This window comes from Artemia franciscana, chromosome 11 (assembly GCF_032884065.1).
Source record: "Artemia franciscana chromosome 11, ASM3288406v1, whole genome shotgun sequence".
Classification (NCBI taxonomy): domain Eukaryota; kingdom Metazoa; phylum Arthropoda; class Branchiopoda; order Anostraca; family Artemiidae; genus Artemia; species Artemia franciscana.
In genome coordinates this window covers 22046966-22064038 of record NC_088873.1, presented here as the reverse complement: position 1 = coordinate 22064038, position 17073 = coordinate 22046966, and the positions used below count along the sequence as shown (strand labels likewise).

The 17073-nt window shown below is 36.5% G+C and overlaps 1 protein-coding gene across 4 annotated transcripts in view; it reads left to right on the top strand.

Moving 5' to 3' along the window:
* Positions 1-17073, top strand: part of LOC136032962 (synapsin-like) — a 194034-nt gene that overhangs the window by 161960 nt on the left and 15001 nt on the right. For all 4 annotated transcript variants that reach the window (XM_065713454.1, XM_065713455.1, XM_065713453.1 and 1 more), the window contains one exon: positions 10667-10869. In XM_065713454.1, coding sequence (XP_065569526.1) covers positions 10667-10869 — 203 coding nt within the window. The remainder of the gene's footprint in view (positions 1-10666; positions 10870-17073) is intronic.

The window sequence follows — 17073 nt, the reverse complement described above, 5'->3', positions numbered from 1 at the left end:
CTGGTAAATAGACAAACGAAGCCTTGAACAAACAGAAATGAATGAGTAATCCAGTCGAAATTCAAAATAACATACATCATTACTGAAGACTGAATGAAACTCAAAACAAACAGAAATTTCAGCGAGTAAGTGGTAAGCCCTCTTAACCCTCTTAAGGCTAATCCAAAGCTAATGCGTTGACTTAGTTCGTTTTTTTCACTCTGTCTACGAGTTACTCAAAACTGGACTTCTAGCACACATGGCTAGATGATTGTCATCAACATGAAACCATTGAAGGGAGCACGTAGCCAATGAGTGTAGGCTGATATGCATTCATGGTATAATTATTGTTATTTATGATTCGAGGTAGACAAGCATGTTTATTTTTTTAAGTAATATATACTTTATGACATTTGTACTTCAAGTTAAATTCTACTACCCTGTTTCAGTACTTAAGCAGTACTTCTAGTACAAATACTTGAACACTGAATTACTCCAAGTACAATTAATTGAATATTCAATTAATCCAGTTTCAATTACTTGAAGTATTGTACAACACTGGTGGCACAGGGTGAAAAAGCTACTCAGAAAAAAGTGAGATAATTTAATTGAGTACGGGGCAGCCATTGATGTCATAGCAATTGTTTTATAGATTAAATGAAAAAACAAGTTTTTTCAACGAAAGTAAGGAGTAACATTAAAATTTAAAATGAACAGAAATTGTTCTTTATATGAGTGAGGCTGCCCCCTAATCAATCCTCACTCTTTACGCTAAAATCTTAGTTCTTTAAAAATACTTATCTTTAAAATTCAGCGACCCTTGCGTTTGAGCCGTCTTTCTTAAAGAATCGGGACAATAAAGTCAAAGTTTAGCATAAAGAGTGAGGTTTGAGAAAGGGACAGCCCCCCTTATATATGGAAAATTTCTGCCTTTTTTAAGTTTCAATGTTCTTCCTTACTTTCAGTTGAAAAAAAAACTGTTTTTTTATTTAATTTCTGTTTTTTTTTTTCAAATCGTGTTAGGAAATCCAGTTCCCTTCCCCTCACACCGTGTAAAAATTTCCGCTGGAAAGTTACTTCCATAAGCTTTCCTTTCCTCGGAATATTTTCCCGTGGAAAATCCCCTCCCCCTCAGGAAACTCCCCCTCCCCCCGCAAAAGAATCTGTGTATTGCCAAATAAAATTTCTCAGTTCCCCACGCTCTCCAGTGACTATAGGGGGGGGGGGTCTTGGAATCCCTAAAGGCATATTTATGGGCCCTTTTAGCTATGCTGATGGTTATCTAAAAGTTTTGATCGGATGTCTTTGAGTAAAATAAGGGACATGGGAGATGGGCTTCCCCCAATTCTCTCGGTCACATAAAAAGGCAACTAGAACTTTTGATTTTCTTTTGAATGAACCCTTTTCCGATCTTCTAGGACGATTGGGTTGATACCATCACGCCCTGTGAAAACCAATGAAATAAATAAACACGCATCAATGATCTTCCTTCTGGCAAAAGCTACAAAATTCCATATTTTTGTAGATAGGAGCTTGAAACCTATAGAGTATGGTTCTCTGATATGCTCAATCCGATGGAGTGATTTTCATCAAGATCAAAAGACTTTTTGAGGATAGTTCTCCCTATTTTCGAAAATCAGGCAAATTTGCTCAGGCTGGTAGCTTTGGTGGGTAGCATTAAACTTAATGAATTTTACATATTTGGAATACGCATAAAAAGCCAATTATTTTGATGTATTTATTGTTATCAGAATTCCGTAATTTAGAATATCAATTACTGTTGGGCCGAGTCACCCCTTAGTTGCAGATCGTTGCCACGAACTGTTTGATTATTATATAATAGAAGACTGATTAAAAAGTAAAATGATTGAAAGTGAAGAAGTATGACACGGAATTTATCCCCACTTAATTAAGGGACAAAGGATTTACTTTACCATTTGCTTAAAAATTGTTTGTGACTCGGATCTACCATGTGGTTGTTCTTTTTTTTAATGGATTTTCATGGCAAATATGAATCATGTACCATTCAACTTCTTTGAAGGGGGTAAGGTAATGCTGAGGGGGGCACCCCTCTCTAATAAATATGATTGCTGTTTATTTCAGCTTTAAAAGATGTTTGCGTGTATGTCTAGACAATGTGTTCTTTTGTATTTGATCATGCTAGTTCTTTATATTACCAATATAAGAAAACCATCATTAACCTACCAGAGAAATATATGTAAGCTAAAGGGCTTGCTGAGTTTTCCTCCTATGAAAGGAGGCTTCGCAGGCCTGAGGCTCTGGCCTTGATAAAGTGGTAGCATGCCGTTCGGTCCCTGAAAGCCTATACCCTGATAGCTCTTTGGTAGTCCTAAAGCTCGCCCCACTAGCTCTGTACTAGATCCTTTGGAGTATTGTTCATACAATTTTTGACGTTTAAGCATAAAATGGTCAGACATATTTGGCGATAGGTCTTATGTGAGACTTGTATGGAAGGTTACTATCAGGGAGGACATATTATTTGCAGTAATTGTTTGTAAAATATGCAAAAGATTTCGTCCTAGCTGACTAAGAGAAGGAAAACATATATTATATTGTTATGTTCGTCAGTTCATTTAATTAAAATCCAATATCAGTTATATAATTTAAATGATTAATTTTGTCAAATGTCAGTCCTTAGAGTTAATGCAACCTCATGCTAACCCAAGCTCATAAAACAAGTTGTAGCGTTAAATTCTGACACGGTAGGTAGCTAGGTAGGTAGGTAGGTATGCGTTTATTTCATCAAATAAAAATTACTAAAATTGCACTTACAATCAATAATATGCTGCTCAATTTAGGGACCTAAAATTTTCCTGTTCAGCAGCAAAACTACAACAAATAAATGATAACTATTCATTCAAAATCAAAGAAATACGCAAAAAAAAAACAACAGACGAAACACTATACAATCTCTAAACAGCCATCTCTCATCATAAAAAAAAGAAAAAAATTTTATTCTTACTTTAAATAACATAAGATTTTCAGAACACCTAACACTCTCGTGGAATTGAGTGACCAAAAGAAGTCAAGTTTTGCTTATATGGTATTGAGAGGACGCTCCCGTTTGTCGCTGGTGACGAAACCCATCCCTGGATCATTTCTTGTCCACTGGGGTTCCCAGGTCTTGCTCCGTTTTTTATGGCACTTTGTATTTACCAAGTGACATATGGTGATCGCAATTTCTGTCGGTCTGTCTGTCTGTCGGTCCCGGCTTTGCTAGTTCGGGCACTTCCAGATAAGCTGGGACGATGAAATTTGGCAGGCGTATCAGGGAACAGACCAGATTATATTAGAAATAGTCGCTTCCCTGATTCGACCATCTGAGGGGAAGTGGGAGGGCGGTTAATCGGAAAAATACGGATACGTGATTTACATAGCCGGAACGGATCCGCTCTCTTTGGGAGAGTCGGGAGGAGGGTTAAATCTGAAAAATTAAAAAAAAAGTGAGGCATTTTTAACTTACGGAGGAGTGATCTTAATGAAATTTCATATTTAGAAGGACCTCGTAACTCAGATCTCTTATTTTAAATCCTGACCGGATCCAGTGTAATTGGGGGAAGTTGGGGGGAGGACCGGAAATCTTGTAAATGGCTTAGAGTGGAGAGATCAGGAAGAAACTTCGTTTGAAAAAAAACACAAATCCCAAATACGTGATTGACATAACGGGAACGGATCCACTCTCTTTGGGGGAGTTGGGGGTGAGGGGTAATTGAGAAAAATTAGAAAATATGAGGCATTTGTAACTTACGAACGGGTGATCAGTTCTTAATGAAATTTGATAAATAAAAGGATACTGTGCTTCAGAGCTCTAATTTTAAATCATGGCCAGATCCGGTGACATTGGAGGGAGTTGGAGGAGGAAACTGGAAATCTTGGAAAACGAGAGAAAATTGAGGTTTCTTTATCTTACGAATGGGAGATCAGATCTTAATGAAACTTGATACGTAGAAAGGTCTTACGTCTCAGATGCTCCATTTTCATTTCGAATCGGATCCGGGGACATAGGAGGTTGGAGGGAGGAAACAGAAATCTTGGAAATCGGAAATCTTGGAAAACACTTAGAGTTGAGAGATCGGGATGAAACCTGATGGGAAGAATAAGCACAAGTTCTAGATACGTGATTGACATAATTGGGACGGTTCCGCTCTCTTTGGGTGACTTGGGGGGTGTTAATTCGGAAAAATTAGAAAAATTGAGGTATTTTTAACTTAAGAACGGGTGACCAGATCTTAATGAAATTTGATATTTAGGAGGAACTCTTGTCTCAGACCTGTTATTTTAAATCCTGACCAGATTTGGTGACATTGGGGGGAGTTGGATGGGGAAACTAGAAATCTTGGAGAACGAGTGGGTGCGATAAGCATATGTCGTAGGTACGTGATTGACGTAACCGGACTGGATCCGTTCTCTGTGGGGGAGTTTTTGGGGGGTCCAGTGCTTTGGTGATTTTGGTGCTTCTGGATATGCTAGAACGATGAAAATTGGTAGGCGTGTCAGGGACCTGTACAAATTGACTTGAGAAAGTTTTTTTCCCCGATTCGACCATATGGGGGGGGGGGTTGAAAGAGAGGAAAAATAAAAAAAAATGAAGTATTTTTGACTTATGAGTGGGTCATAGGATCTTAATGAATTTTGATATTTAGAAGGACATTGCGTCTCCCAGCTCTTATTTTGTATCCTGACCGGCATTAAGCCTCTGATTTTCCTTTTAAATCAATCTGTTGATTCTTAGAATTTCGAGGCTCTTCCGACCTCGTCACAAGTGCCATATGAGCTCTTAGCTCTTGTTTAATTTTTGTTTTGTTTTATACTGGTCAGTTTTTGTATTTGGGGTAGGTTTGATGTCTGCATGGTAGTAATTGCAGCATAATCCCCTGCTGCAAACACCTGCCGCAGATTTTTGCACTTTTCAGAATGGATCTCTCCGCAATATCCCTGGGCAATGAGGCAGCCTCTACTTGTTTGGTGTTCTTAGGAGATCGGTGGCAGTACTTCTTTATGACGGAGTCGGCATGTTGATATCCATTAATAGTGAACTTTTTTAAATAAAAGCATGATTTTTTTGGCATTGGCACATTTGACTTTGGGTTTATCCTCAAAGGGGGAGTTTTGAATCGCTTGGCAATTATCTTTTTTGGCTTCTACTTCGCGCGACTCGGTCTGAGCTACTGATTGAACAGTCCGCGAAACTTTCCTAGCTATTACAAGTTTAAGAGGTTCATTCATTTTGCCCACACTTGAGGATGTGGGGGATTTCGTGGCTTCTCCTAGTTTGTAGCTAAGACTGTATTGTCGTGTGTCGTTGCGGCTGTGTAGCATTTTTGTGGTGTCCTTTAGGATGGCATGATATGCTGCAATGGTTTCTCCAAGTTGAGCAATCAGCGACATTTGCTCATTTATGATGCGATTTTGATCTTGCACTCTTTCTATAAGAACATCGGTCAGGTCTAAGGCAAGTGATTCTGTATTATAATCCCGTTCACGGGTGTAGATGCCGCTGGGACCTGACCCTGTTTCTTGTAGAGTTCAAAGAGTGTTGTTCCTACTGGTGCCATGATAAAGAGTGACTTCTTAGACTAGTGGGAGGCTTTATTACTTTTTTTCAGCCAAGAAGAATCCGTAGACGAATCGGCACTGACTGCTGATATCTCGAAAAAAACCGGCTCGCGAAAATAGCAGGGAGAGTCGTATTAATTCTAATGTTGATTGTCGAACGGCATCTCTAAGAGTTGATTGGCAAGTCTAGCGCATCAATAGTGCTGCTAGATGGCGCTCCGACGAAAACAAATTTAAGCAGGTGCCACCTACGGAGTTGTCTTTCTCTGAATATGTGCCATTAGGTGGGAAATTTTTTTCGTCAAGATTAGGATTTGAGGTATGTTTACAGTTTACCTTGGTTAAGAAGCGAGAGGTTTTGATTCACTCGCCTTCGTCCCTTGGAGTCAAGCTTTTGGGCTTGACACGGCACGGCTAACAAAACTACTCGAGTCCTTTTTTCATCAATCAGTCTATCCTTTATTGTCATGTCACTACGTGCTGCATGAACGTATTTCTTATGCTCGCAGCATTGCATAGAGTTCATGGTCACTTTGTTCTTGCTCACAGAACAGAAGTTAGAAGTCCCAGATATTTTTACCACTCTCCCCACCATATTTCTATGTTCGGGACAGATGGCCGACTAGATGTGTAAAGGATTTTAATGGGGTGAAATGACTATGTGGTGGCGACAGTTTACGGATCCAAGAGGGACAGTTTACGGATCCAAGAGGGACAGTTTACGGAGTTCTCATCCAAGAGGGACAGTTTACGGATCTTGGTCTCTCAATTAGCCAGTGTCAACCTTAAAAGGTGGAGAGGGGTAGAACCTTGGTCAGCGGAATAAAAAAACCGTTGGGTAAAAATTCAAATTTGAAAATTTAATCAGCAGGATAAGAACGTTGAGTAAAAAATTAAAGTTTAATTTTTCTTTCAGTGTATATAAATCCAGATCCTTAGTGGAGATTCATGTGTACAGTTACGTTCGTTATATCGCTTTTTTCTCCAAGTTATTGTACCTCTCGCTTCTTAACGTAGCATAGCGGTCGCTTCTTATCTCACGCTACTTCAGAGAAGGTAGTAGAGAAGGTACCTCCAAGGGTGAAAATTTTTTTTCTTTTTCATCAGGAAAGTAAATGCCCGAAATAAGAAATATGAAAATTTGAAAGTAAAATTTTTCTCTCCACGTCAACCAAGCATAAACGCAGAGGAGTTTTGTATTCTCTATTTTCAATATGGTAGGCTACTAGAATTTTCGTATTATCCGTCTATTTTATTATTTCTTTTAATAAATTCTCCCCTACCTCTAAGAAAATCCCTTTTATTTGTCTGATGGTGACGTGACCAAAAGTAACCACATCCAAGCATTTTAGTCATTAAAAAAATTTTTCGCGTAGGTGAAATTAAATAACGGAAAGTATCCGACCGATTTAACTATGGGACAAATAGACCCCCCCCTACTCATCTCCCTGATTACAGTCGCGTGTACTTATAAAAAATGAATCGGATTCTTTGCTCCAACGTATCTTTGATGCGTTGAAAGTTCGTTTCACATTCTTGTCTTATCATGTGATGCAACCTTCAATCGAAGGAAAGAACATGTGCGCATTAATGGCTTCGTTAGAGCAAGGAATGAATTTGCAATTTTAAGTGAAGCCTCGGTGACATAACAAATCCGACTTATGATAAAACTACAACTCTATAATTGCCTTGTTAAAACAAATGCGTTATGAGCTGCTTTATTTCTTTTCGCCAATACTGTACCTAAGGATCTAAAATTAGTAATTTAGGATTTCACATTGCTAAGGCCAGCCCTAGAGATAAAATTCTTGGTGCAAATGTGTTGTAACAGGTATATTTTTTAATAAAATTAAAGTGCAATTTGAAGTGACTTTTATCGTTACTAATTTGTGTCCGTATTAGAGAGAGAAATATTTCGCAGATTTTTGTTTTATTTTATGTCGAACCAATTTATTTTAGAGCCTTTACTTAATATATTTATTTGATGGATACTATTTTAGCGATACAAAATAGTAATATCTACATCTACAAAATACAAAATGGTAATATCTATATCAACAAAATACAAAATGGCAATATCTGGTCAAACTAGAATCGGGCAACCAACATTCGGATTGAATCCATCAGGATCTTGGTTGATCCCGAGACACAAGAAATTTTTTCTACTACATGACAACATGTACAGAAGTTTTGGTGATAGATCGGGTTAATGTTTGTTAGAGCTAGAGTCCTAGGAAAAGAACTGAAAAGGAAAAATGTAGATGGTATGCAGCAACAACATTTGTGTTGATAAGCACATAGTACACTTTTTTATGCTGCCGAAAATATGACAAATTTTCCACTATCCTGAAATCAACTGGGTCGAATTCCTATTTATTTGTTTGAATTTAATGTCCCTAAGTTCTGCATAAGTAACATCGAACTTTTGTGGTATTTTATTTTTGCTGTGGAAAGCCTAAATACTTTTCTCTCTATTAGACCATCTGTAATTAATTTGACCTCTTTAGGAAGGTCTACGAAATTTATAGAACTCGTGTCACTTTTTTTAAAGATCTGATAAATATCTAATTCATGATTATACTGAGCGGGAAGCTTAAACCTTGGGTGGTGGTCGTTGGGTTGGGATAGGCGATGTAAAATAAGTTTTATCAGTGGGACATAGGTGTACTTGAAATGTTTCCTAAGGATGTTTTGATATATTTACCTGCTGCTTCTGAGAACATACCAGGTTTCCAAGAAGGTTTTTCTCACATGGAAGGAACTTTAAAAGTTTGAATTTTCTGCTCGTTCTCTTTTTGGAAAATTTAGGAATTCCGAATTCCGTTAATGTTTAAGGTTAGCAAACTGGGGGCAAATTGCATGTACGTATCCTGTTCCTCAGCTGTAGGGAAATTTTTCAATCCTCATCCAAAAGTTTCGTAATAATGCTATAATCACGTAATACTGTTACCGTCTCAATGTGCCTTATCTACCCTAGTGGGGCCAGATATAGCCCTAAATTATATATTTATCCTTGTTTTCAATTGCTATAATTATTTTGCATCCGTTCGTTAACAGACTTCTGTAGTTTTTTAGCCAAAAAATTGTATCACGCCATTTCGAAACCAAGAGAACACTTGGACAAAATATATTATTTTAAAAAGATGAATAACGTCGATGAGAATGGAAGTAAACTTGACAATCTAATTAAATAACTCTTTGCATATTATAAAGTACAATTTTGATAATTATTGTGTTTTCTAAATAGTTTTATATATAGCGTATGACCATATCTGATCTCAATAGGAGGAACGGGGCGTGTTTTCATGGTAACAACGATTATATCTGGAAAGAGTGTTAATTTGTGAATCGAATGGTACCACTCTTTTGTTATTATAGTGTTTCTCTTAGACAGTGCTGCCATATGGGCTTCATACTTAGGTTGAGATTTCCCGCCAGACTGGCTTATTTTGATGGTGACTGGCGGGTAAATGGCTTGTGTTACCCTGCATGTTTGTTGTGGCCTGGGCTTGTGTTTACATGTTAAAAACGTTGTATGGCTTATTTGGCTTGTGTTTTCGAAGGCTCTGGCTTATTTGTGGCTTGTCTTTCAAAGACTCTAGCTTATTTTCGGCTTGTTTTTCAAAGGCTCATGTTTTGTCTCGTTTTCTGGCAACACTGCCTTTAGAAGACCCCATTGGCAATAAAGATACCAAGAGTTTAGTTGCGTTAGGGCAGTAGTACATTTAAAAAATATACTTGGCTCTCTTTCAAACAGTTCGTGGTGACGAACTGTAAGTAAGGGGCTCAATAGTGACCGAAACTCTAGAAAACGGAATCTTGGTACCAATAGATGTATCAAAAGAATCGGATTTGTATGCTGATTTTAAATAGTTTCATCAAGTTCAGTCCTACTCATCAAAAGTTACGAGCCTGACAAAACTTGGCTTATTTTCGATAAAATGGGAAACGCCCTCTAAAAAGTCATAAAATCTGACCGAAAAATCACATCATCAGGTTCAGCTTATCAGAAAACCCTACTGTAGAGGTTTTTCTGTTCATGTCTGCAAAAATGTTGAATTTTGAATTTTTTGCCAGAACAAAGATCGCGGATGCGTGTTCATTTTTTTTTTTTTTTTTTTTTTTTTTTTTTTTTTTTTTTTTTTTTTTTTTTTGCCCAGGGGTGATCATATTAACCAAGTGGTCCTAGAATGTTGCGAGAGGACTCATTTGAACGGGAATTAAAAGTTATATTGCTCTTTTTAAGCGACCAAAAAAATGGAGGGCGACTAGATCCCCTCCAACGCTATTTTTTTCCAAAATCACCGAATAAAAATTTTGAGAAAGCCATTTTGTTCAGCATAGTTGAAAAATTTAGCAATTATGTCTTTGAGGACGACTGAATCCCCCACAGTCCCCGGGGAAGGGCTTCAAGTTATGAACTTTGCCCATTGTTTGAATATACTATTGGTTATTGGAAAGCATACAGACGTGTTACGGAGGATTTTTCTGGTTTGGGTCGGGGAGAGAGGGTTACGTGGAAGGATATTTCCATGGAGGAACTTTTCGTGGGGGAAGAGAATTTCCACGATTTCCCAGCATTATTTAAAAAACGATCAGATATTAAATAGAAAAAATATTTTTTCAGCTGAAAATAAGGAGCAGCATTTTAACTTAAAACGAATAGAAATTATTACGTATAACAGGGGGTGCGCCCCCTCGTCAATACCTCGCTCTTTACTCTAAAGTTTTTTTTAGTGCTTTCAAAAGAGCTATCTATTCTAATTAAACGGCCTTTGTGATTCAGGGGTAATTCTTTAGGAATTGGAACAAGCGACAAGAGCGAAGTATTGACTAGGAGGCACACCCCCTTATATATGTGATGATTTCTGTTTGTTTTAAGTTTTAAAGTTGCTCCTTAGTTTCAGTTGAAAAAACTTGTTTGTTTTTTTCATTTTATAATTCTTCACTTCCAGGATGTTGTGATTATAATGCCTAGTTATTTTGCTTTAAAAATGTCTACGTATCTTGCCATGTAATCGATTGACATATTGAAGCGCTTCTTTTGGCTTGGCGCTTCAAGAAGAATTTCATTTTAATTTCTGGAATTTATTAATGATATTCGTTGCAGTTTCGCTAGTTCAGCAACAGAAAATGTGCCCACACAAGCATCACAAAATCAGCAGCAAACTCCTGCGCAACCAAACCAGCAACCTGTGGCCTCGTCTACTGTCGTTCCCAATGGTTTACAGGCAACTGATTCAAGAGAAAATTCACCACTACCACCACAGCAGGTTACACAACCACCACCAGTGCCACCTCGAGATGCTTTAGGTAAGATTTATGATTTAAAAATTAAAGAGCTTTCTATTTTTGTTCACGTATTGTAGCCTTTTGTCTCAAGTTTGATTTGTGTCATTATTGAAATCTATTAATGAGAAAAATCGTTGTTACATAATTAGGACCAAGCGGCCTACTATGATAAATATAACATATCTTATAAATTATGAAAATTTCGGAATTTAGATTCTCCTACGAGAACTTGGAGCGAAATTAATGGCGCAAATAGAAGCATGCCTCATCCTGAAGTAATAATTAATATGAATGTTATAGAAGTTAAAGAGTGAGAAGCCATGTACCATAATTATTTTAAAAAATGTTGAATCATCTTTGTCGCAACAAACTTTCCCAATCCTCTTCTTTGGTCTTGTATGCAATATAGGAACTTTTTAAGGCTATTAATACTTCTACTACTGCTAACAACTCACTGCAGCACTAAGCTGCACGAGGCCAACAACAAGACATTCCTCCTCCACCCCAATCTATTTAAAACCTCCCTCTTCACACCCCCTTCAAGAAGTTTTCATTTCCTTTAATCTTTCCTTACGACGTTTTCCCACCCAATTTAGGGACTCTTTGGACAATCTGTCATCCTTCATCCACTGTAATGTGTCCAAGCGATCTCAACCCTTCTCTCATTTTAGCCTTAGAAACTGGGAGTGAACCAAATTTTTTACAGTTTACTGTTAGAGAATCGGTCACTTGGACCGATGAGATTCAGTCGGATATCGAAAATAATCCGTCGATAGTTACTCTACCAAACATTTAGTACATCGTCCTCAGTCTTTCGGAGTGCCCAAGCTTCAGAATCATACTTGCCCACTCTCATCACTGTTGCTTCCAATATTCTAATCTTTGTTTTGCAGACTTGTCTTCTTATTCAAATATTTTAATCAGTGAAAAAACAATCTGGGCCTTGGCTATTCTACTTTCAACAACTTCACTGCACCTACCGTATTTACTAATAATACTACCTAGGTAATCGAAGCTGTCTACTTCATCAATCTATCCAACATCACCTTTTCACCTTCACTTATTCCTAGTCTTAGAGACTTAGTCTTCTTAACATTAATTTTTCAACCTTGTGTTGCACCCTGAATCCTCATTGCCTTTACTGTGCTCCTTAAGATAAAGTCCATCAAATGATCCATATAATTGAGGATAGTATGCAATCCTGCTTAAATCCTGATTCAGTACGAAAGCAGCTACTAACCTCATTTCCTACCTTAACGGCAGCTCAGTAATGTTATTCTGATACATATCACTAGTCGCTTTAACGTATTTATCTGGTTTACAATTCAATTCACCTTCGCTAAAGCTCTTCTATCAGCTGAATCAAACGCTTTCTTGTAATCTATAGAACTGAGGACTAAAGAGGTTTGAGGACTTAGGCACCTCCTAACTATTAATCTAAGAGCAAAATTTGGTTGATGCATCCACTCCCCTACCTAAAACCATACTATTCTTCTCTTAAAACATTATCTACATCATTTCTAAGTCAGAATAGTGTCATCATATTAAGTAATCTGTTTCCACATAAACAAAGCTAATGTCTCTATAAATACCACGCTCGCTCTTATTACCTCTCTTATTTGAGGGGTTTAATTTGAGTTTTATTAAATAATATTCAGCAATTTATCTCGAACTTCACTACCACCATATTTAAAAAACTGATTTACGACACAATCATCACCTGGGCCCTTGCTACTTTTTTATCCTTTTAGTACTGTCGCTAGATCCTCTTCACAAAATGAGTCTTCCTTCACATCCAAGGTGTCACAAAATTTTTCATTCTTCTCTTTATCTGTTCCTGTGACCATGTCACGGTTTAGCCCATTCTCAAAATATTCTGCCCATCACTCTTTAACTCTTTCCTTATCGCTAATTGTAGCCCCGTTCCTATCTTTAACTGGGACAAGTCCATATTAACTATTCTCTTTTAATTTATTAACATGCCAGCACAGTATTTTACTATTACGCCATCTGGCTATATCTCCCAGATCTTCAGCAATTTTATCCATTGCCTCCACTTCACATCTCCTCAATTCATATTTTATTGCTACTTTGCTACAAAATGTGACAGGTGTGATTCTTGACCCACTTCTTCCATAACTTTCATAACTCAGGTGCTCAATCTGAGTACATGGAAAACTGCATGTGAAATACCATTACACAAACAAGAAGATAAATCTAGTTTATATAATTATCGATTGCCCTCTGAAGATTTTGTCACCATTTTCAAAAGTCATGGAGAAACTGTTAAAAAAATATTTTCTTCATATCTACAGAGAACAAATTGCTTTACCAAATGTCAGTTATGATTTCTAGCGAGCCATTCAGTAGAACCAGTGGTTGCAGCTCTCTTACCAGAATTAAATGATTGCGTAAAATATAATTGCCATGCATCGACCCTACTCTTTGAAACGGAAAATACATTTTGACACTCTACTCTAAACTATGATGTTCTTTTGGATGAAATGAAAAATACAGACATACAGAGGAAGGGAATAGAAAAGATAATAACATTATATGTTCGTGGTTGTCCATCACAGAGGATGTTAGTGGTTATTTGTCGAGCATGATGAATGACCATGAAGATGTTGTTGTCCCACATGGGTCTGTATTAGGTCCGCTTTTATTTTTGATGCATATAGATGGTTTTCTGCGATGCTGGCACGAGAAAAACAGTTTTGCGATTCTATTTGCATATGACATTTGCTATGTCTGTAAAAGCAAGGGAATCGTCTGAGTTGATTCAAAATTTATTTTTAAGAACAATTTTAGTTAGCCAATGGTTTTGTCTTGATGGGTTTGCTAGGATTTGCTGGGTGAAATTATGGGGTGCACAACGTGTTTTTTGCTATTTTCTATCATTTGAGTCTATATTGCCCCGTTAACGTGTAAAACTCCCACAAAACATGGGGTCTATACATCTTGCAAAACATATTTTACGTTTTCAGCTTTAAAAATTATTTATCACTTTTCGGTTGCATCTAATTTAAATTACTAAACTATTATATACCTAAATACTTTTTATGTTCATATAAACCGCTACAGATACAACAAAATAAAGCAGTAAGAATACTTGGAAATTTCTTACACTCTTGTATAGGGGCTAAGTGGTATGTTCATTCAATCACAGAGAGACAGGAATTTTTTTAGAGTGGTTTGCTGTGATTCATAAAAAACAATACTACTGCTACTAACAACCCGTTGCAGCATCAAGCTACTTGAGGCCAACGCAGCTGCACATGTTTCTCCCCCACCTCAGTATATTCTAAGCTTCACTCTTCAATCCCTGCCATGAAATTCCAATTTCCTTTCCTTTCTTATGACATTTCACCCATTAAGGGACACTTTGCTTTTTGTTTGCCACAGATAGATGGACAAAAATCACAATCTTAGGCAATATGTCGTCCTACATTATGATGCAGACATTTTAACTTTTCTTTCATTATAGCCCTAGAAAGTGGGGCCGAACCATTTTTTGTCGCTTATTGTTTGATATACGGTCAGAAAAAGGAGAGCCTAAAACTGTCTATAGAACAATTCCTCTGGAGAATATTAACCAAATCTTTTTCAGCCTTTCGAAGAACCAAAGTTTCAGAGCAATACTTGACCACTGTCATCACCGTGGCTTTTAATATTCTAATATTGGTTGGCATACTTATCTTTCTTTTTTCCCAAGCTTTATCTAACATTGCGGAAAAACACCCTGTGCCTTGTCTATTCTACATTTATCAAAACAACAAATGAAACAATAGGTGAGTTGAATGAACAATAATTAAATTTATTGGAAAAGAAAAACATCTAGAGTCGTTTAAGGACAGGCCGGTGGCAAACTCCACCCTGGGCGCGTTCCTGATTGAAAGCACAAAGCTCTGTACATCTTTGATTGGCAGTAAACAACCCCTGATTCTTCGATGTTTTTTTTTCATGACTATGCAGTGAAAAATTGTACTTCTTGGCTAGAAACTTTTCTCTCGTAGGCTTATAAGTGCGCATAAGCATATTTAGAGAGTTGCATAACTCAAACCTTAAGCTTTGAGTTAATACATATTTCCAATCATTGAAACAGAGAAGGATGTACAATGGCCTAGATAATGAAAACAAATATGATATAAGCCTGTTGTGTTTGTTTATATACCATACAGTTCCTTTTTAATAGAGTTTGACAAGTTGCGTAGAAGTACATTAATGATCGAATTTTAAAGATAAAACTATCTTTTTAATGTTTATATTAGTTAAAGCAAATATTTACTCAATAGAATTAGGGTCATAGTTTATATTATTCTCTTTATCAACACAACTTCGTAGAATCATGATCTGAACTTAGCTCAATAGAGAAAAGAATTTTGCAGAAGTGAAGCCTTACAGCCCATGGCAACCAGTTTCGAATGCTATTGTGAATGCGAGATATGTTAAAGTAAATAAGACAATAAACAACCAAGAGAGATAAAACTCTACAAAAAGAAAACTTCAAACGAGACGACGGCCAGTAGAATTGAAAAACTAAAACAACGCGGATATTTCGCCTGTATCCAAACAAGGCGTCTTCAGCAAAAGATGGAAAATTAAAAGAAAACTAATCTAAAAACAAATAAAAACTACCACCAGTAATAATAAATACAACTGTCGCTACTTATCCACGTAGGGAAAAGCAGCTATGCGAGTTACTTCAATGAGAATCAAAGAGCAACTGAGGAAAAATTATGAAAATTGAAACTTAGTTAATTATTCTGTTGCGAAATAATCCTCTTGTAAGCTAACATTGAAACAACTCTTTTTGGTCTAGTGGGTAATCTTGTCCCCTGGTGATTGTGTAAAATTTTAATTCCCTCATCGACTATTGGTTCATTTTTCAAAGGAATATCATAAATTAGGTCAATATTTAAATTCCCTGTGTCTCTATTTATTGAAATATTAGCAAATATATGTTTTTTAATTCCTATAGCCTCCCTCGCCCATTGAGAAAAACCTCTATCATTAGAAATAATTGTAGTCTCATCAAATTGTATAAAATGTTCGGGATAAAAGAATGTATGTTCAGCTAGAGCCGAAACAAAAGTTTCGGGAGGCTTTCTTAGTTGTAGGGTTTTTTCTATTGAGTTGCGATGCTCTATAAATCTTTCAGTAAATTGTTGGTGAGTTCTACCAATATAAAACTTTCCATGGGAACAAGGAATTTTATACACCCCACTAACTAAATTAGTTAGTTAATAGTTAGTAATTAATTAACTAATAAATTAGTTAGTTAAAATAGTTAAACTAAATTAGTTAATTTAACTAAATTAGATAAGAAAGGAATTGGAGTCCCTGGAAAATAATTTACACATTACCCCACAATTTTATAATAAACTTTATCCAAGAGGTTGTTCCGCACCAAAGATCTAAGGTCTACCCAAAATTCATAAGACGGGAGTCCCCCTCCGGCCCATTGTATCAACTTTTTCATCACCAGTGTCTCAATAAATAGAGACACAGGGAATTTAAATATTGACCCAATTTATGATATTCTTTTGAAAAATGAACCAATAGTCTATGGGGGAATTAAAATTTTACACCATCACCAGGGGGCAAGATTACCCACTAGACCAAAAAGAGTTGCTTCAATGTTAGCTTACAAGAGGATTATTTCGCAACAGAATAATTAACTAAGTTTCAATTTTCATAATTTTTCCTCAGCATATTTTTAACAATTAGTATATTAAACAACTAAACATATCTTATTGTAGCCTCGGTTAAATTAAATAGTTATACCTGGTTAGCTCAGTAGATTTGCAGGATTGGACTGTTGATGTAGCGGATTTCCAAATTCAGCGTACATTCTAATTTTTTTTGGGAAAATTTAAATTTTTTCTATTTTTTTTTGTACCTTCAGCGCATTTTTGCTCGAGAAATCGTGCCTTTGACGAATTTTCGCTTAATATCCTGCAGTATTTTATGATAGGGATCTGGTAACATAGTGGCCCTGCTGTAAATAGTTTGAAGAAAATCTGTAATCATATTGCAAGAAAATAGATAGATTGTCTTTTTACGAAGGAAAACTCTGAGGTTCAAGAAGCCTAAACTAAATCAATAATTCAAGTTGCAGCATACGATTCAATCAATCAATCAATTCAATCATCAAGTTGCAGCATAGTATAACAGGCAGGGTTAGTGGCTTCTAATATAGAATTAATTTTAATTGAAAAATTA